The sequence below is a fragment of the Diachasma alloeum genome, unplaced genomic scaffold (assembly GCF_001412515.2).
Source record: "Diachasma alloeum isolate Michigan unplaced genomic scaffold, Dall2.0 Dall_scaffold_00183, whole genome shotgun sequence".
NCBI classification, from domain to species: domain Eukaryota; kingdom Metazoa; phylum Arthropoda; class Insecta; order Hymenoptera; family Braconidae; genus Diachasma; species Diachasma alloeum.
The window spans coordinates 746,467-768,072 of record NW_021680349.1 but is presented as its reverse complement, the minus strand read 5'-3'; the positions used below and the strand labels follow the sequence as shown (position 1 = coordinate 768,072).

Below are 21,606 nucleotides of genomic sequence, written 5' to 3'. Positions count from 1 at the left end.
GTTGTTCATGAAGCTCAATGAAAATTCTTTAGTTAATTATGAAATTTTTAGTTCTTTTGATCAGCTTTTTCATCTCTGAAAGTGTTGGAATCACTCTTGGGGAGGTACAGTGAGTTGTTTATGAGGAGAACATGTTTGCAGTTGGGATGAGAAATTTTTTTTTAGAGAAAGACTCACTCATGGGAGGCTTCGGGGGTTATCTGAAGTTCCTGACGGTTGTCTCCACAATTTTTGGAGGGATTCTATACTATGTCCCTATATCACGTTCATGTGAGTGTGATAAGTCAACTGTAACGATTTTTTATCAGCAATGATGATTAAGAATTTTTTCTTCTCAAGACTTTCGCAAGGGTTGTCATATTCTCATTGATCTCGTGGCCCTCTCCTTGAAATCAGTCCTGAATTCTTTCGAAGCTGAATCTGAGGGGGTGAATCAGGCACGAGTGACATTCCCCAATGATCTGAGCCATCGGGAAGGCACGAGAGGCTCCAAGGAAGAGAGACGCCAGAGGAGACAAGAAATTCGAATGAGAACTCGAGGTAACGACGTTAAGGAGAGGAGTCAAGAGTTGTCAACGGTGCAGTTATATCCCGGTCGAGGTCTACAGCTCCAGAAGTACTTGAGGGGCTCTCATAGTCAATTCGGAGAAAGTGAAATCTATATGTTGAAGTAATAATTTGCTACACGGCGAGTGGGGCAAAATGGACAGTTGGTACTTTTTTCAAAATCCCGATAACTCGTTGAATTTCTGATTAAGGTAGTTTCTCAGTCACTTCTAGCTGCTGAAAATTTTGCAATGTACAAAGGACGCAAAATTTGGATGATTTGTTGTTAAGCACATTTAAAAACGGTTCACAAAATTCGAGATATGTACAGTGAAATATTCAATTTTTGTGGTTTCTCTATTTTTGACGTTGCACATCTTAATAATTGGCGTGGAAACAATACTGCAAATTTTGGGATTCATTTTCGAATATGTTGAACAACGTACCATTCTGATTTTTAAATGGGATATTTTAAAATGGGATTTTAAATGGGATATTCTTTCTTCTTTGAAAAAAATAATTCTCTCCTCCTGTGATGAGCCTAAGCTGAACTCAATTGACTAATTCGTTTCTGAGTTATGAACATTGAAAGAAAAGTAAGAAGTGTCTATTTTGCCCCACCTTCTCCTAATAAATTAAATAAATCGATTTAATGGGAGGACCAACCTGGGAAAAAACTTTTTCTTTTCTCGAGGAAAAATTTTCAAAATTTTAATTGAATTGAAAGTACCGTTTTTTGCATGAGTTTCTCTCAGGTGTCCGATTTCGTAGACCAAAATTGGCTCGAACCAGTTAAAATTAATTTCTAATTGTTCGTCACACTGTCCGTAAAACGTCGTATACTTCGTGTCCGTCAAACGCCGTTTACGGACATTGTGAAGAATGCGAGATATGTACAAGGCCAAAAAAAAATTTTCCCTCGCCTTCAGTTCGGGCTGCAAACTCATATTTGCTAGAAAAGTTTTTAGGCCGTATGTCGAATCATATTTTTTGAAGATTGGAGTACAATTCTATAGTTCAGCACTAGACATAGTCCTGAGAGCCCTGGGCGGAGCCCTGGTCCAACTCCGGTTCCCGAGTTTCATCCCAGAGTTGCACTATGCATAGTCCTGAGACTATAATTATAGTAATTGTAGTAAGAGGTGTAGTCAATTTTTTTTAAATCGCTGTCTACGGCCGGAATGACGAAAAATAGAATTTCACAGGCGCGCTGCCGTGGACGCAAGTAACAAAGGGTTAAATTGCTTCATTTCCTAGGGAACCAAGAAATGGCAACTCTGTAGACGGCACATGGAGCAAGTCCACCGTAAGAAGGAGAGATGATGATGCTTTGTATTCCGAGACCGATGATGCGAGGACTCTAAATAGTAGAGCTGATGTCAGTAACAAAAACACAATGAAGAATACCACTATGAAAAAAATAGCAATTCTTAACGAACCAGTTCCCTTCCAGGAAATAAATCAATTAAAAAAGAGAAAAAGTAGAAGAACTCGACGAGACGAGACAGAGGTCCAGAAACTCGAGGAGAAACTTCGAAAATTACGGAGGAGAATTCGCTCGATAGCGACAGTTCCTGATAAAAATTTTCAACAGCAAAAGGAGAGTGAAGCTCTCGCGATAATAGAAGAGCTCTTAACGAACAGTGATTATAAGATCGAGATAAAGCAGCTAAAGAAAAATCTCATAAGGAACAGGCCTGACGAGGATAAGCGGGCCGACGACGTTATCAGCGAGGGGACAAGTCCCTCGGAGAGGAAATCTCGCGGGTCGTCAAGGCAGAGATCCCCAAGAATCGTGGACTTACCCAAGGCTGGGGTTGAAGACCTCTACGAGGACGTGGTAGCTCGACCCGCTCTGGTGAATGGTAATCTGATTGTCGTCCCCTGAGCCCAACAGATGCCTCCACTCGTTAATTCCTAATTAGAGTAATGAATGACTTATTAATTATTCAGACAGGGTAACACCAATGATGAAGAACGCGCTTCACTGGATTTTTGGAGGATGTCCAGGGTCTCATTAAAAATAAAATCAATTTAAATACATGGAGATTTGAAAATAATGAAGCATTGAGTGTCTTAAATCCTTGATCTAGACTTTAACTCCATCAATAAATACGAAATGTTTATTTACATACTCACGAGGCTATAAAAATGACCAATAAAATCACGAGGATAAATACGAAACTGGTGAGAAACCAAGAAAAAATGGGAAATAACATCGATGCAATGTTTGGCAGGAGTTTTGAGTGTGAGTCAAAAAAAGATCGCACGGTCTCTTGGGTAAGACCGAAGAAGAATGGTTTATCAAGTGACTGGTAAGACAGTCGAGCTCCAACCGAGAAACGGACCGGACCTTTCTCACACAAAATTCATTCCCGCGAACTGTTTAAAACACGTGACCCCCTTTTCCACTGAATAAACACGCACGAATGAGTGAAGTTGATAATTAAATTCTCTATGCTCATAGCGCTGGAGCTCTTCATAAAGTACGAAAATAGAAGCAGGAAGGAACTGAATTAATATGTGATTAAGAGTTAAATTAATTTTCATTCGGGAAAATCTTAAGCCACAGAGCTGAATTATTATTGAAGGTAAGTAAACATTTTTTTCATTACACTTAAGTTCCGAGTTTTACGCACATTCTTCGTTCATTTTCATAACGGTATTATAACGAGGAAGGAATTGGGGACAATGCGTGAATGAAATTTCATTAACTGCAGAAGAACAATGTAACAATGGGGGGGAAAATGAGTGGATCAGTGGAGGATAAAATGAAATAGTATAAAAAATTGTTGAAATTCCGGGGAAGCACGTGCGTTCTATAAATGCACTCGTCGCTGTAATCTCCTCTCTCCATAACAATGCTGAACTCATTTGTTGAATAGGTTCAGTGGATTTAATTAAGTTTTATGTTCAATAACAGAGAGCAACGTGGTTGTTACCCAAACAAATTAATCAGTCGTAAAAGTTAAAAGATGTATTAAACAAAAAACCTTGTTTTAATAGAAGAGAGTGCACCTGTTGGGCGATTTTATCATGTTACGAGGCAACTTTTTTAATAGAAAAAAATGTGTTGTTATGAAAATAGAAAGAAGGGAAAAATTATAAATATTGCAGGATTATGTACCTCATAGTGGCAGTTATTCGTGTGACACGTGCGACCCTGGCCGCATCACTGAACTTGCACTCAGCGTCATCTCTCCCCTCCCCACCCCCTTCCGCGCCACTTGATTCTTTGGCACAAGCAACTGACAATTCCATCGACCTTGATCAACACAGCTCTATGATAAATTCCTCGTGAATCAAAGAAAAATTGAATAATAATCGTAAATTCCGGCTCATCACTCACAAAAATAGAAAGCACTCTGTTCACCCCTCACTCGGATTGTTATGAGACAGACTCTCCACGATGCACTTAAGAACAGTTGGTTCATCTCTCCATCAATCACATTTCACTTCTTAAGAATGTAGGAATATAGTCTTCGAAAATTTTCTTGTGTTACAGTTTCAAATGTTGGTAAGATGACGTCAAATGCAATTAAGGGAATAAGGAGGAAGAAGAGCTCATTGTGTGAAGTTAAAGTCGCTGTCATTGGAGCACCTGGAGTTGGAAAAAGTGGTAAAATATAAATTTGGATTGTTATTCATATAGCAAATTGATTGTGGATTTGATTATCTCAAGTGAATGTTATTGAATAAAAAAGAAGAGGTGGAGGGGAGAATGGGGCAAAATAGACACTTTTAACTTTTTTGAGACGATGTTCACTCAGAAAAATACAGTTCTATGAGAAGTACGTCTTTACTAGTGTCAAGAAACTCGTTGCTCGAAAATTGACAAGAAAACAACATTTTAGAATATCCGAAAGAAGAGGAAAATTTGGTTATTTCAAAAAAAGAATTTTCATCACGCTGTGACAATTTCCGCCACAATGTGATGAAAAATATTGTTCGTAACTCGTGAAAAAATGTTTTTTAGCTCGTTACGAAATATACTATTCTCAAACCAAGTATAGTTGGATCCATTTATTTAATAGGATTTCAGTCTCAAATCCAAAATATTTTAGTACAAAATCCACTTGACTATGTTCGAGAAGGCGCTTTGGTGTTGTGAACCAATTTCCCCTCATCTTTCGAATAACCACAAAATCTCTTGACGAGAGTTATTTTTCCTCAGTGTAAGATATTCTTTTCTTGTCAATTTCCAAGCCGTGAGTTTTTTAATAGAAGTAAGGACGTACTTCTGAACTAACTTTATTTTTCTCAGTGTAGAATGCTACAAAACGTGGAGAAATGATGTTCTTTACGAAATGTCTGTACATATGTATTTGACAGTTTGGGTTCTGAGTGATATATATTCTCAGAAGATGTAACATAAATACGGTGAAATTTGTCGATAAAAATATGAAATTTTGGCTCGTGGTAGTTATGATTGAGTTCAACTTTGGCGCACAGTTTCAGTGCGATCGGTCTAGTAGTTCCTGATATATAACAATTTGTTTAAATTTCGTTTTGCCTGAATATCTCAGAAACTACTGCGCCGGTTTTCATTTTTCTTTTTTCGAATAAATGCTCACCTCGCTGGCGTCTATTTAGAGCAAACAAAATATGTATACCCCTGATTATAAAGTTTTCGAATAGAAAAACAATTATTTCACAAACACAATTCTCTCTATGTAATAAAAGAATGAGGAGGTTTAAAAATTAAGGAGACGCCCCTGATTCTGACTCTTAATGTGACCCTAACTCTAGCCCTTATCTGTGACCCTTACTGTGACTCAGATGATACCATTCTGGATGAATTATTATCTCATCGCTCGAATATGTTCATATATGTATAGATTCGTATGGGTCATATGTAGTGATGCTGTCGAGACTAGAAGAGAATTATGTTGGAAAGATCATCACGATATAAAAAAACATCGAAAGTTTAGGAATCGTCGTAATCTCGAAAGACATTGGATCGGTGCATCTCGTCACGAACTTGGAAGAATCCATCACGTCTGAGTTTCAGTATTTTCTGTTTTTCAAATGTTTGTCTCGATATCTGTCTCGTCTCGTCTCGTGAACTTAAAAAACCGAAAATCTCGAGATCTAGGCAAGATAAATCCTCCTGGAATTGTGACGAGATGCACCGATCCAATGTCTTTCGAGATTGCGATGATTCCAAAACTTTCGATGTTTTTCCAGACCGTGATGATCTCTTCAAAATAATTCTCGACTAGTCTCGACGTCAAATGAGAGTCATATAAGGGTCCAATTTATTAGGGGTCAAATCGCTGAAAGATAATAATAATAAGAGTATATCTGATATTCTATGTAAATGAATGGAAAATTCAATGGTTGAGTCTCAAAACAAGAGGTTGGTTGCAGTCTTTTGTAAATAATAAAAATTTCAATTTTTAAAAAAAGGTTTTAAAGAGGAGAACCATTCGATCAATGTCTTTTCTACATTATACGAACACCTAAACATAGTCAAGAAGTTTGGGGGGAACGAGCGAGGCGAGCGGGGGGCGAGCGAAGTGAGCAGAGGGCGAAGTCCCCTATTAATTTATAAGTTTAATTTATTTACTTCAAAAAAATAAAGTTCTTGGATGGCTTGCCCATCTTTCAACTAGGCTGCGTAATCTAAGAACATTTCTCCTTTGAGTACTTGACGAGACTGAAGGGTATCTTTGCAAAAACAGAGGAATTAAATTTTGTTTAGCCCCGTAGCCTCCAAAATACTGCAGATATTGCTTCCACCACCTGAGTTTCTCATTTGCAATTCCCCAGTTCATTCAATAAGTTCTTCAATCAACATCAATATCCTCAATTTTGAAAACATTATTCTTAATTTAGAAATATTGATTTCTCTATTCATTATCAGCTGTTCAATAACTGAGCCTAAAAATAGTCCATATCAATATGCCCTATAAAACCTACGGCATAACCATAATTAAAGAACCTTGTAATTATTTCTGATCGTCGATAACAAATAATCGAAGGCCTAGAGCACCTGCGAGTAAAAACATAATATAAATTCCCCTCATTTTTCCCCATTTTCCCTCTTTTACTTTATGTTACGACTCGAGGGAATAATGTGGACCCGATAACTCATCCTGGAGCCCGGGGTTGGAGGAGGTTGGAGGTAGAGAAAAGGGGGCCTCTGAATTATAGAGATGTGATTCTTGCAGAGCTCGGCACACTGGGGGGAAAGTGCCGACGCGTCTTACAAGCAATCGAGCATTTTAGTTTGTTACAGTAATAATAGTTTCTTCGGTGTGTGCCGGAAATTACAGTGTGAATTAAAGTTGCTACAGGCATTTTCAAAGGTCCTTGGCACTTTCAACGACAGCTCAAAGCTCAGTTTGTCTCAGCCCAGACAGTAAACTTAATATTTTGTCTAGTGCCACTTGAATTTCGCTGAGTCGTCTAACGTTTGATCTAGATTAATAATATTGGTCGAATAAATATGTGCAGTTGAAATTGGATGACACTAACGATGCCGGATGATACTGAAGTTGAATATTGTCGTCCAATTTTCATATTTACTGCGTCGGAACATGTTTTTAAAAGAACACTTTATTTACAATTTTTGACGAAGAGAGAATCAGTATTGAAGTTGATGCAACAACTCAATTTTACGGGAACACGCGCGGACATATTTCATTGAAAGTTTTGGCACATTCGCTAGAAATTTCTATTGCATTTTGCAGAGGATTTCTGTTGGAAATTTTCCTAGTTTATCGCCAATCTTTTCCGATAGAGAATCAAGGAATAGTTCATTAGGAAATCTTTTCGATATTTTCTGCACAACTTTTTTATGGTGATACTTTCTATAGAAATGCCTGAACATAAATTTTCATTTTATTTGCTTCCTCTATTATTGAAATATCCTCGTATGTTGTTGATATTGGCAACAATAACTGTTTGAAACAAATAAGAAATGCTTTCACGAAATTTCACCGTAAAAAAATTGCGTAAAAAATTCGCGGTATTCGAAACTTATCAATTTATCACGGATTAATTTTTTAAAAACATCGTAAGAACCGTTTTATCGTAACATGGAGAAAGCGAGTTCGGGGGGACCCATAACCCCCGTTTGACCTATGCCTCGCGTGTTAGAAGCCAGCGTTTCATTATTTATTATCTCCTAAACTGTGTAGTACAGCTAATTAGAATTGTTTTCAATAACTATGATAAACATTATCTATGAAAAACAGGGTTAGGGTTTTCTAAGGTATATACCTTAAAGCATGAGTTAAGCATGAACAAAGCGATTCAAAAAAAATTACTTGTCTCAAATAGATATGTTTCAGATATTAGAAATATGTTTCTCAGTGTAAGCATTTGGAATTGGGAGCCACTAACAATGACGGAAGATACGGAAATTAAATATGAAAGTTTTATCAACATTAATGTAGAAGGGGGTGAGAAAAGAGGTGTGTGTATAAAAATTACGGGTGACAAGAATGCATTGTCCCAGAGGGGTTGAATTTTTCTCACACGTTAATTTCGTTTTCTGTCTCTATCTCTATGTCTCTCTCGGCTCCATTAAGCTCGTTCTTATCGAGGGCTATGTGTTCATGTGAAGGGGACGTGGAGGGCGGGAGGGAGGAGTGAGAGAGGAAACGAAACGGGGTGGAACGGATAAGGTCTCGCATTATATTAAAATTAGCCCGAGTTTTTGGCGCTCTCTGGCGTAATGAGCGTCGGCAGTCCCACCGCGTTACACACTAGGTGCATTTTCACCGGTGGGAGTTTAATGTGGTGTAATTAAAAAAAATTAGAAAGAAATGGGAGAGGGATTAGTATTGGTGAGAAAGCGAGGGAAAACTGGGTATAAAATAGTTCATCGTTAATTAATTTCTCGGAGTTCAATATGACGAGGTGACGAGAAAAATTTGATGTCTATTTGTGAGGGGAAAAATAGCGCATTTTTTTTACAAATTATGCATTTCTTTTCTCGAATTAGTTTATGAGGATACTCTCAAAATTTGTTTGTCGTTGAAAATAGTCTTGGAGTTTATGGCACGTTTTGTTGAATAGCAGAGGGGAGTGAAAAAATGTAAAAATATTGCGGCGCGAATCAATCTTTCATACTAGATGTATTGTCACCGGTGGGAGTTAATGTGGTGTAATTTAAAAAAATTAGAAAAAAATGGGAGAGGGATTAGTATCGGTGAGGAAGCGAGGGAAAACTGGGTATAAAATAGTTCATCGTTAATTAATTTCTCGGAGTTCAATATGACGAGGCGATGAGAAAAATTTGATGTCTATTTTTGAGGCGAAAAGTAGTGCATTTTTTCACAGATTATGCATTTGTTTTCTCGGATTAGTTTATGAGGACACTCCCAAAATTTGTTTGTTGTTGAAAATAGTCTCAAAGTTTATGGCACGTTTTGTGGAATAGCAGAGGGGAGTGAAAACATGTAAAAATATTGTGGGGCGAATCAATTTTTCATACTAGATGTATTGTTACCGGTGAGGGTTTAATGTAGTAAAAAAATATGGAGGAATGGGGGAAGGATTACTATCGGCGATGAAGCGAGGTAAACCCAGGTATAAAATACTTCATCATTAATTAATTCTTCTGATTTTAATATGATAAGGTGATGAGAAAAAACTGGCATTTATTTTTGAGAGGAAAAATATTCAAAATTTCTCCACATAATTCTCGTGATGGATTTTTTTTTTGAACGAATGAGTGTTTTTGAACGGTAGAGGGGAGTGAAAAAATGAGAAAATATTGTCTCGCGAATCAATCTTCTACCGTAGATGTATTATCGGTGGGAGTTTAATGTGGTGGTATTTTAAAAAATTTGAAAAAAAAATGGGGGAGGAATTTGTATTGGTGACGAAGCGAGGTACACCCAGCTATAAAATAGTTCATAATTAATTAATTTTTCGGATTTTAATATGATGAGATGTTGAGAAAAATCTGATATTTATTATTCAAAGGAGAAATATTCAAAATTTCGCCACGTAATTCTCGCAATGTATTTGTAATCCTCGGATTATTTTATGGTGATACTCTGAAAATTAGTTTTTAGTTGAAAATAGTCTTAGAATTCATGGAGAGTTTTACTGGATGGCACAGGAGCGTGAAAAAATATTTTATCAGATGTATTTTCACCGGTGGGAGTTTAATGTAGTAATTAAAAAAAATTGAGAGAAACCCAGTTACAAACCAGTTCATCACTAATTAATTTCTCGTATTTCAATATAACGAGGTGATGAGAAAAATCCGATATTCATTTTTGCGAAGAAAAATATTTAAAATTTCTCCACGTAATTCTCGCAATGTATTTATCTTCTCGGATTATTTCATGGGGATGCCCTCGAAATTAGTATGTAGTTGAAAATAGTTTCAGAGTTTACGGCGGGTTTTGTTGGATAGCCGAGGGGGAGTGAAAAAATGTAAAAATATTTTATCGCAAATCAATCTTCCAGACTAGACACAGCGGATAAATAATTCTAAACCGACAAACGGCAGCTGCGTAACAACTTCCACAGGCTATTTATACATTTTACCTCGAATAGCCCTGAATCTCAGAGTTAAGCACGAAACATCGTAATTCTGTCTTGTTATGTTTTTTTCTCGTGCAAACCACAAATTATATTTTGTTCTTTGAGACGCGGCATTTGGAGAGTTTTCTCTTCGTGCGAAAATTTTTAGAATGGGGTGTCGATGGTATTTTGCTGGTGGATTGTTCAGTGCCAGAGAGAGGCTGGGAATGAAGAATGAAATGGGCTCCGATGGGATGAGGTTTTTGAGTTCACTCGATCCTTCAAACAGGTCACGCACTCAAGCCGATGTATTTCGAGAGCCTTTGGTATGTCTTAATACCTTCTTCCTCACCTCAACCCCATCGATAAATCCCTCACCTCTGATCCCTGAATTAAAAACCCTAAGGCTTTGTTAACACCGAATTTTCCGATTTTAATTGAAAAATTCTCGCTCATATCTCCCAAGTCCAAGCATCTTTATTTAGGACAGGCTAAAAAAACGAGCCCCAGAGAGTTATCTCCCCGTGACGTTGAATAAAACGTCGGAATTAAAAGGCCCGGGATGTGAAAGAGATAATAAATGAGCGATAAGTAAACGTACCTCGTGCAAACCTTTTTTATGTTATTCATCTTTTTTCCACTGCCGACGACAACGACAGGGGAGACAGGTTGACGGTAAAAATAGTGTGGTGTACCTCGAAGCGGGTCACTAGGCTGCCGACTCTCGTTTCGCCTTTCGTCTCTCTGGATTAACAAGCCTTGGAAAGAGAAAAAATTATGATGAGAGTGAACTTGTTCATTTTGCCACAGGGAATGTGGGGAAAAATAGCGCAAAAATCACAACTTTCATTTTACTGTCTTTCTGGATGAGTAAATTAGGATAAATCGATGGAATATCTATGACAGTTCAAGGGGAGGTTCACCCCTTGAAAAAAACTTTCGTTTTTCAAGGGAACAATTTTTAAAGGTGCCATTTTTGCATGATTTTTCCTCAGAAATGTGATTCTAAAGGCCTCAACTGTCTCCGACGGCTCAAGATTAGAGTTTTTAATTTTTAAAATTTTTAAATTTTGCATGTTAAAATTTTTTTAATAGTTTTCTGCTCCTGATTAACAATTTTCGCTTCTTAATTGTGAAAAATTGGGAAGAAGGTGCATTGTGAAGTTCGTTTCTCGACTAAACAAGTCGTCATTTTCAAGGGATCAACTTTATTCTCAAATATTTCATATGAATATCAGTTAGAATGAGTGAATTTTTACAGACTGAGGGGAAAATGAATGGGAACGGTGTGGAAAAATGTACCAATCCGAATTTTAGGGAGGAAGTACGCTAGCAAAATCTGTATTATTGAAAGGAACCCTCTTAACTGTAGGGTGACAAAAGACTAGGTAGATGCATCAGAACCATTAGATAAAGTAAGAATTCATAAATAACGTTTGTACACAATATTTGAACAATAGAAGTACCCCATTTTTAGTTACAAAAAATCGGCACTCTAATTTTGAGCGGTGGAAACAATTTTGGTACACACACATAAAAGATATATAATTATTTTCTACACTGATAGAACAGTTTAGTCGGACCAAACGAGATTTTTTAACTATTACCACGATTCGTTAACTATTAACGAATCGCGGTAACAGTTAAGAAGCCTCGTTTGGTGCAACTGAATCGTTCCACCTTTTCTATCAGTGTACTATGGGATCATAGTAATTCTTAATATGAGAACTAAAATGCAGGTCTACACCCGCCGCACTCGAAAATTCACGGTTTAACGTAGTAATTTTGACAACAAATAAAGAAATACGACTGACAAAATTAAAATATGATAGAGTCTGTTGGAAAAATTGCTGTTGTATATAGTCAAAATTGAGAGTCTGTACAGTAGAAGATGGTAGCGTAAAAGTTAAATTGTTAATTGACACGAGTAAAATTTAAGAGAATAAACATGAATTTCTACTTCGTCGGTTTAAAAATTATTCTCGCCCCCTTTCAAAATGAATATTCGCAGAAGAGAACGAGGGAGATGGCGATTTTTTTAATAACCGAAGTGGAAAACCGTATTTAATCTTCTTTATTATCCTTGAAAATTACTATCAATAATTTCGCTCCACGCACATTTATTTTTTTCGAATTGTAGAATCCGTCACCCGGGCCATTACGTGGTCGACGGAGGGAGGAGATTCCAAGAACTGAAAACAATCGGGGCTCTCATCATCCGCTGGAGTTTTTATTAATCAACATTGTAATTTCTGCAATTTCCTCGAATAAAATATAGGAGGCGCAAGAATATAAAGTAAAGTTTTAAATCGTAAGAAAAAATTCAATTTTAGCATAGTAAAAATTCATACCATTTGAGGAATTTCTCGTCGTTCAATAACAAAAATTGGTTAAAAAATAAAGCGTTTTTAACACTTTTTAAAAGTATTCTTTGACTCATGCATTTTATACTCCTTTCTCTGTTATAAATTACTGTGTTAAATCATAAATCATGAATTTCACATCGCAAACGTTCAGTTAAAATAAGTCAAATTTTAATATTTTTTTTCGATTACTATGTTCACATAGAAATTTTTAATTTTATATTTTCTCCGTGCAGAATCGGATTCCTAAGGAAAAAACGTGCGAAAAATAGTTTTCTCCCCAGGGTCAACCTCCTCTTAATGAGAATTCATCGGAAATGATTGATAATAAAATTATGACTTTTGTTTTGTCGATAAAAGAACTAATGAAATTACTTTTTTCAATTTCACTTCCCGTGATTCGTCGGGTGCCACTGGGAATTCCAATCGCCTGCCAAAAGGTGAAACACGAAAAATGAGAAGAAAATGAAAAAACGAGGTAAAGGTGAAAAAAGATAGAGTGAACGATGGAGAAGGCGAGTATTCCTGACTGAACTTGCATCCCCTGAATATTTAGTGGTACTGGCTGCTCCGGAGTTATTCGAAATTATTTATCACCCCCGATTCGAACCTACCAGCCATAATAATCCATGTTTCATCTGAACTCAACTTCCCTTTAATTTTTTTTCACCGAATTTCCCTCGTTCTCCTCGATCCGTTTATCTCATTTCCGTATTCTCTAAGTGAATGAATAAAAAAAAAACTCGGTCGAGTGTTATGGAGAACTCAGGCTGATGAAAAGACCAGGTATCGTTTGCGATTCAAGCCACGATGGCTGTTTGAATATTCATCAGGAGAAAAGGATAGGTTCTTCACTCGGATAATTACATGGATCTAAGGAAAACTAATTATTTATTCCTTTGTTACCACTGGAGGGTAGGAGGGTAAACAATTGAAAGTGAGTTGAGAAATTTCTTCAACTTATTTCCGGGTCAACTGAGTTTTCAGAAATTATTTGTTCATGTATTAACGTCGGTGGAGGCCTCACACTGGAATTTTCGGTGTTTGTCCACGTGGCACAACCCGCTATTGTGTAAACAATTGAAACTGGGCTAATACGTGTTTTATTGCTGGCCGGAAGACTTAACGACACTCGTAAATAATGATTTAATGCTGTTGGAGGATTGAAATGCTGCAGCTGGGTGAGAAGTTGTTGCTCATGCGCTGAAAATTTATCATTTGTTGCAGCCTTGACCGTGAGGTTCCTGACGAGAAGATACATTGGGGAGTATGATCATCAGCAAGGTGAGGCCAAACGAAAATTCATGAGGTCTAAGTCATATTGTACTAAAAAATACGAAACGCCTTTGATCTTCCCTCTTATTTTTCTTTTTCGTTCGAGTTTTTTTCCATGCACGAATACCTTGAGGTCTCACGTCTGGTCTAAATTAGTCCGACGAAGTTGACACGAGACGACTGAAGTGTGCGACATTGATTTTTCGAGGAAAACATGTCAACATTTGTTAAATGTGCTCAACAATTTGTTACACCGGGATAATTGGAATGGTCGAGCTTTCTGCGTTATTTTAGTTTATCTTTTTGAGGCTCTGCGGGGATTTTCCTTCGTAATTATAAAGTTGTTCTCCGAGTTGTATTTGCGGTCTTTGCTGAGAAAATATCTGGTGAAGATGCTTGATATTTTCTATAAATTATTTAGCGAGTTCTAGTTTTAGTATTCATCCAAGTATTTAGTTTCAAAAAGTGTTGTTCTTCAATTTCAGAGAACCGCTACAAGCACGAAGTGTTGGTGGATGGTGAGCCGATCCTCTTTGAAATTTTAGACTCCTGTCCCAAGGTAACTTTTTTATGCTAACCGAAAGCTCTCAAGATACTCCGTATCCACTACTCATTTGCATCCTTTCGAAAAAAAATGCAAGGGCAATATCTCAAGTCGAAAATGAGAACTCGAATATGGCGGATATTTCGAACGAATGGAGAAAGTATGCCATTTTTCATGAGCACAATCGTCTTGCGTCGAATTTTCATGAAGCTCGCTTAACGAACAAAAGAGAATTGAAGATCATTCTATCAAACATGAATAAACAAATCGTAATTGTCCAAATCATTGAGGTCAGATGAAAACAGAATAATTCTACTTTCTTAATATTGCGTTTACTAAGGTTTTCTCCGGACAAAGTTGAAACAGCAAATATATCTTCTACATATATTTCCTGCGAAAGTAGTTAAACGGTGATTCAGCCTAACAGTTTACCGTGTTTATGTTTATTCTGTGCCGAACTACCCAAGGTTGATTATAATTAACAGCCAGAATGATGAGATTATCTCACATTTTTGATGTTACGTACAGGAAAATCCAAATGCAATATAGTAAAATGACGATTGATTTTTTCACTTTGAACAGAATTTCCGATATGAATAAAAAGAAGCTCTGACTCCATAGTCCAAATTCACTTTTAATTTTTAATTTGATGCTGAATACACAAGATGACACTATTCTAAGCGCGGAATTATATTGATGTGTGAACTAACTAAAAATTGATAATAATATGCAAGAAACACGATGAGAGAGGATGACAAAGACACATGTCCAAATTTTTTTCGGCAATTGAGTTAGAGATTTTCCATCACTTGGCCTTTTAGAGTGACGATGAAATGCCAACCATGGAGACACTTCAATGGGCGGACGGACTTTTGCTCGTTTACTCAATAACTGACCGTGGTTCCTTCAACTTTGTAAGAAAAGCTAAACAAGCACTCGCTGTTGCTGACCCAGAGGCTGCTATGCCGCTGGCCATGGTTGGCAACAAAGCAGACATGGTACACTTGAGGCAAGTCAGTACTGAGGAGGGTGAAATTTTGGCTAAGGACTTTGAGTGCTGGTTCAGTGAAGTTACAGCTGCTGAACAGGTAACTTTGATAAAATACATTTCCTCTCTAGAATCAACATTTCCTCATTGTAATCAAATTATTCACTTGAAATCCCCGGCATTTACTGACAAGTGACATTTCCGCTGAAATTTTAGGAAATCTCGTCATGAGAAAATCATTTATTTTGAAAATCAAGGAAATATGAAGACTTCAGTTCAATTATATCGTGAAAATTCAAGTCATTTTGTCTCTAGATATTCATGTTTAATTGAAAATTCAACCTGAATTTTAACTGAAGTTTGAAACTTCGTGTAATGTTTACGTAATGTTAAAAGTAGAAAATAAAACACTTGCAAAATTGATGAAATAAAAAGAAATGAAAAACAACTGAATGCAAATAACGGATGAAACATCCACATCTGAGTAAGATTGTTAACTGAGATAACTGTATATATATTTCAATATCTTCAAATGAAAAGTACAAAATCCACAATCGCCTCTAAAATTGAAACGATAATTTCGAAAAATTAATTCCCGTGTAATATCGCTTATAGGTTACTGTTAATCAACAGAAAATCTATTTATTTGATTATCTAGGTTGCACAAGTGGCTGAATCATTTCACGAGCTGTGCCGGGAGGTTCTAGCTGCTCGACGAAGAAATAAACAATCACTGTTGGATCGAATGCTGGGAAGCAAAGCAACACGTGCCTATTCGCGTGGAAAAAGTGATTCTGCACTTCCTAAAGATTAATCACAACAAACAATAATCAATGAATTACTTTTTTTATGTACAGGAATAAGATTTTTCTACTGATAGACTAATGGTCATCTGTAATTGCCAAAGGATTGATGATTTTTGTATCTGAATTCACCAAGTTTATTATTAAGCCCCTGAGATATGAGAAAAATTATATTTATTTTGTACTTATGAATAACTTGTGATTATAAAAATTATATATTTATTTAAACGAGTTCAATTTCCTAGATGAATTAATTCACTTATGCGGATGGTTTCACGGTTCACCGTTCACTTATTCTCATCGTACGTCTCTAGTACGTCAGCCAAATGCTCGTTGTCCCTGGGTTTCTTGAGATTCTTTCGTTTGTTACTTGGTTTCTTTCGTTTTATTGGGGCTGGTTTCTTTGGTCCATGATCCTGCATCGATCTTATACCCTGTTTCTCCAAGTATTCATCGATCTTCTGATCGTCCATTGCATCTACAGCCACTGCACGCCAGAGCTTCTGGAATTCCTCGTCGATTGGTAATTGAGCTGTTTTATCGTTGTAAAATACTATTTTCTTCTTGTCGAGGGGTCGAACTATGAAGAGAATCTCGTGTTGCAAGTGCTGCAGCATTTTTCCAATGAAATTTATGTTATTAAATTATCTTTTCGAATTATTCTGGAGATGAATTCGATAGTGAAGTCATGAAGAAAAACAGTTCCGAAATAAGTTGCAGTCTATGAAAGTTTATTCATAGACGATTTTTGTGGGAAATTCTATGAACTGCGAAAAAGTTTATTTAATATTTTTCTCTGAATCCAATAGTTTCAAATGTGATTGTGAAATAGTCTACACAAGATTTTTCAAATCATTGTTTTTTTCGACGGTTCATTTGACAATTAATCAATTTCGAAAAATGAACACACAAAAAAAATAAAACCGAAAGAAAAGAAGAAATCATAATAATAAAAACAACTGAAAATGTACATTAGAAAATTAATTGCATAGATTACATATTCTAATGACTTATTTTATTATTCAAACTGAATGAATTGACAATTTAATGTGATGCTGCAACTGGCCTTGTGCTGTTGGGTGTTCATGAAATGAAAATGAAATGAAAATGAGTGAAATTTCGATTTTCTTCAATTGTTACCAACCTTCAGGGCTTTGTCACAGTGAGGTAAACTCTCCTGAATATCATCCAACAATATTCCACCAAGTCCCTTCAAATCCTGTTGCTTCAAAAGTCTCAATAACGATTTTTTGTCCCTGATTTTGTACGTTGGTCTGAATACGAATTTGTTATCAACCACATCGATTTTTGGGTTTTGAATGAGAGCTTCAGTTGCCAACCATTGTTTGACCTGGTAATAAATCAATTAAATAATTAGTACCAGTACATTATAACCCTTACATTACGTTAATCAGGGAGTAAGGATATAATCCATTCTATTTACTTTAGAGCCCACGTCCAACTGATTCGTCTCATCCAGAATATCATCTAATGACAAAGGGTGGTCGTCCCCCTCTTGATGCCTCGTTTTCATATGTTTAACGATTTTTGCCAGTACCCCAAACTTATACTGTGAGCTACCAGGCATTGTTTTGTAGGTGACATTGTCGAGTTTTGGGGCACTTGACACCGATGAGACTTTCGGTTTCTTCTTACTCGGTTCATCTCGACTGGGCTCTTTCTCAGGCTCTCTTTTCTTTTTTTCAATGCTGAAAGGAATAAAACCACAAAATAATTTCGCTCTCTGCATCCATATTATTGACCATGAGGGAAATATCGCTGCGCTCATCTAGCTAAGGTGAACACATCATTGGTCTAATATTTCTATCCAAATGAGTGTGAGGGATGTTCAATTAGATAACAAGATAGTGAAGCCTTCAGAATTGGGGTTTAATTATATTAATCATGATAATTACTATTTTTCGTCCGCTTATTTGTCCCCATGCACGTATGGCACATGTCCGTATCTTCGTCTCGTGATTTGAATGATAAGGAGATTATATCCCAACTAATTACATCGTGAGGATCGAATTTTGTAATAAAACAACATTAGAACATATCTCGAGGCACAAAATTATATTTCGATTGGACGGTCCATCATCTCAATAATTTTTTCATTGATTTAATCCGTTACCAGTTGACAGTTGGTTGTCCGAAAAGTATAGGATCAATCCTGTTTTCGTTGTACTTCTTCTTTTAATTGCACTGTTAGAAATTTCTTGAAATTTCAGTCACAGCTTCATCTGAATTCTCAATGCTGTGAGTTTAAATTTAATTTTCAATGAAAATGTCCATAAAATTTCTTATTCATCTTGAAAATTCATGAAAATTGGGCTTTTCATGTAAGGCGATCCTTTATAGTTCAATGAAAAGTGGAATTTTCGAACTCATTTAGAGTTATTAACTTAAAAAACAGGTATAAAGAAGATTAGCATTTTACATCTGGAATTTGTTCCATAAACTTTGATCCACTGTCATTCATCAGTTGAATGGGATGAATGGGATTTCTCTCTTATTTTCCCATAAATCACGGTTCATTGGTGTCTATAACTTTCCATATTAACTAAAGTACTTACCCCAATCATATTTCACTCATGATAGATTCTTGAGACTGCCAAAATAATTAAAATATGATAACTCACGATATCTGAACGTGCATAGGGAGAATTACCTTATGTTCAAATTTCCAATCGGAGATCATTTTGTAGATAAAATGTAACGCATGAACCGCAAGCTTTTATGAATGATCAGTTTTTAAGTATATTTGCGATAATAGCATTGAAAATTAAGCAAAAATGAAGAAAAACTGAATTATTTCATCTTCCGCACTTCTCCAATCAACTTTATAACGTTTTTCATATGAAAAACTCCCAATTGGAGATTATTCTGTAGATATTTGCAATCTATTTACTAAAGGCTTCTGGGAATAAGCGGGTGCAAAGCTATTTGCAACAGATCACATGAAGAATAAAATGAAAACAAATAAAAACCTAATTATTCCATCATTTAAGATTCAACCGTGAACTTGGACAACTTTGAAACCCCGACATGAAGAGTTTTCTTTTCTCCAATTTTATTCATTCAAAATAGCATAAACGATGAAGCTCTTAGCGGCTTCAATGAAAAATTAGTGCATTTTCAACGCACATAGTTTCCCTGGTTAAGACTGCATTATATCCCTTGATATATTTCCATTTGTTTGAGTGTGATCAGCACGAAATTAAAGATTTGAAACAAATAAAGTTTCATACGTCAAACTCCCAACTGGACACAATCTTATAAATAAAATGTGAATTACACGGACTTTTGTGAACAACCAGTTGCAAAAATGAGTAAAAATTATAGATTACTCCCAGCAATGAACAAAATTAAGTATGTTAATCTGTTCCAGAAATAAATTGTGAAATTTCTCGCAATTGGAGCAAGTTCTGTGAATAAAACATGCACTGGCTGAAATCTTTCGGCAATGACCAGTTGTCAACTTATTTGCAGCAGATCAACTCAAAAAAAAAGTGAATAAAATAAAAAACTAACTCCAAAAATAAACGAAACGTAAGATTAATTCGTTACGTCAACTAAATATTGACTACTAAAGTTGAAATCTAGGTTAAAAATTGTCTTGTCACTTACACAGGTGTTGATATAGCTCTCTTCTTGAAGAGCTCCCGCTCCCTCAATAATGCAGGATCCATCTCGGGTAATTCTCGAACAATCTGACTTATTTATTCCCAAAAATTGAATCCCACGAGCCCACCAAAACAATACGTCGACCAAAACAGTGAGACTGCCCCAACCTCCAACCCGCATACTCCGGCGAGTAGCGCCCCTATCGATCTCTCCGTGCACTACAATGTCCCGCGCATGCGACGCGCGTCACTCGACATTCCATCCAATTCCATCCTCCGAAAAGTGTCAGGCAGGACAAGATATCTCCTCGTCATAAAACTTATTGATATAAACGTCGATAAAACCCGAAAAAACATGGAGAAAAAAACCCAGAAAACCGGTAAATAAAAACAACCATTTCGTTGACATCGCCAATTGCTGGACAAATGGACATTTTTAGTTGTTCCCGATGGTTGTACGTCAATCACAGTCGCGCAGGGGTCCTCAAACTCTTGTTTCAGTTTGAAAATAAAGTATCCCATCCACTGTCGCAACGTAAATTTATTGATATTGCCCATAGATGTGGATTAAAGTAACCAAACACGAATGGCCGAAAAATAAAGTACCGGAAGTGAGGGATAACCTCCATCTGTTTCGCTGTATTTTCTTTTTTATCGAAGTTTTCCGAATGAAATGCATCTCCAACTGTTTGTGAATGTATTTGGAATGACCATCGGTCCCTATTTTTTTGCCCCCAATAATTCTGTTTAACGAGGCCACTAATTAACCTAAATTGTAAGGACAAACGGAATGACAATTGTCGGAAATAATTGGACACGATAAACATCCGAATGTACTAATCAATTCAGTCAAGTTATTTGCCAAGAGGCAATTTTCAAAATAGCTGGAAATTTAATTCAATGCTTGCTGAATTATTTGCTGGGCAATATTCGAAACTGTCGACCCTGGAGAGTTTGCCATATCGTTTTCCATACGCATTGGTAAGCTACACTACAATGTACCGTCTTTCAGAATGCATTAGGGGTGCTGGGTGATGTTGCATTGTTTGCAATGGCAATGATTCAGATAGGTGTACCACGGGTATACACGTGCTCATGTTTGCATAATGTACAATTGCATACCGATAAAGTGTACGGTATAGTGATCAGGTGGTGGGGTATGAGGTACGTTGTGTTGCCAAGCGATTGGCACTTTGGGGTAGAATGTGACGGTTGAGTCCCTCTCCACGGTGTAATATCGGAATTACCCGGTGGCGTTGTGTCCATTCATTTGACTTGTTATGGCGTTTCTCAGGGACACGGTGAATTATTAGTTTCATTGCTTTCTGGTTATTCAATTTTTCGGGAACAGAATCACTTGATTTTTTGATCAGGTGAATTATTTGTTTCATTGCTTTTTGGTAATTCAATTTTGCGGGAACAGCATCACTTGATATTTTAATGAGGTGAATTATTTATGTCATTGCTTTTTCGTTATGCAATTTTTCCTGAAACAGAATCATTTTTTTTTTCAGATTTAGTTGAATATAAAATTATGTCATTAATGCGGGAGTTCAAGTTAAAGTGAAAAGACTTTTTCTGTGGAGAAGTGAAAAAAGTTCTAATATTTATGTCTATCACTCGTTGGAGTAATTATATAATTAACATGTATAGTTGATGTGTTGACATATTTTTTTACGGTTATTTACGTAATTGGAAGTATTAATACATGTAGTTGAATTATTCCATTTCGCTTTGTATTGTTAATAGAATTTGAGGGAAACCACAGAATAAAATAGCAGAGAACCAAAGTGGCTGTAAATTGTCTCGATAATCAGTAGAATTACAAGAAAATGGCATCAAATATTCACTTCTTGACATTTTGTTTTATAATCGCTCATTATTTACATAATTAATGAAAAGTAGAGCTCACAGGGTGTTTTGAATCATTTATCACTTCATTCGCTTTTTATGGAAGCACGGATTATAGGAG

The 21,606-nt window shown here is 36.4% G+C and overlaps 3 protein-coding genes across 3 annotated transcripts; 2 read left to right on the top strand and 1 right to left on the bottom strand.

Moving 5' to 3' along the window:
* Window positions 1-131: 131 nt before the first annotated feature.
* LOC107046509 lies at window positions 132-2,567 on the top strand. Its single transcript, XM_015269132.1, has 5 exons — window positions 132-270; window positions 340-670; window positions 1,804-1,924; window positions 2,000-2,411; window positions 2,500-2,567. The coding sequence occupies exons 1-5, from the start codon at window positions 132-134 to the stop codon at window positions 2,565-2,567; spliced, it is 1,071 nt and encodes a 356-aa protein (XP_015124618.1).
* A 288-nt stretch (window positions 2,568-2,855) lies between these two features.
* On the top strand, window positions 2,856-16,239 carry LOC107047480 (ras-related and estrogen-regulated growth inhibitor). Its single transcript, XM_015270254.1, has 6 exons — window positions 2,856-3,137; window positions 4,052-4,165; window positions 13,626-13,682; window positions 14,159-14,232; window positions 15,039-15,305; window positions 15,864-16,239. The coding sequence occupies exons 2-6, from the start codon at window positions 4,069-4,071 to the stop codon at window positions 16,017-16,019; spliced, it is 651 nt and encodes a 216-aa protein (XP_015125740.1). The 5' UTR covers window positions 2,856-3,137; window positions 4,052-4,068; the 3' UTR covers window positions 16,020-16,239.
* On the bottom strand, window positions 16,036-19,815 carry LOC107047474 (transcription initiation factor IIE subunit beta). Its single transcript, XM_015270249.1, has 4 exons — window positions 19,639-19,815; window positions 17,453-17,717; window positions 17,153-17,359; window positions 16,036-16,616 (listed from the first exon to the last, which is right to left on the bottom strand). Exons 1-4 carry the CDS (start codon window positions 19,698-19,700, stop codon window positions 16,296-16,298), a joined length of 855 nt encoding a protein of 284 aa, XP_015125735.1. The 5' UTR covers window positions 19,701-19,815; the 3' UTR covers window positions 16,036-16,295.
* Between the last annotated feature and the right edge of the window lie 1,791 nt (window positions 19,816-21,606).

Bases quoted from the DNA above. Each gene is read 5' to 3' on its own strand.
- LOC107047480 (XM_015270254.1), top strand. From the start codon at position 4,069: ATGACGTCAAATGCAATTAAGGGAATAAGGAGGAAGAAGAGCTCATTG. The intron at 4,166-13,625 runs GTAAAATATAAA...CATTTGTTGCAG, and splicing joins ACCTGGAGTTGGAAAAAGTG to CCTTGACCGTGAGGTTCCTG. The intron at 15,306-15,863 runs GTAACTTTGATA...TTGATTATCTAG, and splicing joins AAGTTACAGCTGCTGAACAG to GTTGCACAAGTGGCTGAATC.
- LOC107046509 (XM_015269132.1), top strand. From the start codon at position 132: ATGTTTGCAGTTGGGATGAGAAATTTTTTTTTAGAGAAAGACTCACTC. The intron at 271-339 runs GTGAGTGTGATA...TTTCTTCTCAAG, and splicing joins TGTCCCTATATCACGTTCAT to ACTTTCGCAAGGGTTGTCAT. The intron at 2,412-2,499 runs GTAATCTGATTG...TTAATTATTCAG, and splicing joins TCGACCCGCTCTGGTGAATG to ACAGGGTAACACCAATGATG.
- LOC107047474 (XM_015270249.1), bottom strand. From the start codon at position 19,700: ATGGATCCTGCATTATTGAGGGAGCGGGAGCTCTTCAAGAAGAGAGCT. The intron at 17,360-17,452 runs GTAAATAGAATG...ATTTATTACCAG, and splicing joins AGTTGGACGTGGGCTCTAAA to GTCAAACAATGGTTGGCAAC. The intron at 16,617-17,152 runs GTTGGTAACAAT...AAAATGCTGCAG, and splicing joins ACTGTGACAAAGCCCTGAAG to CACTTGCAACACGAGATTCT.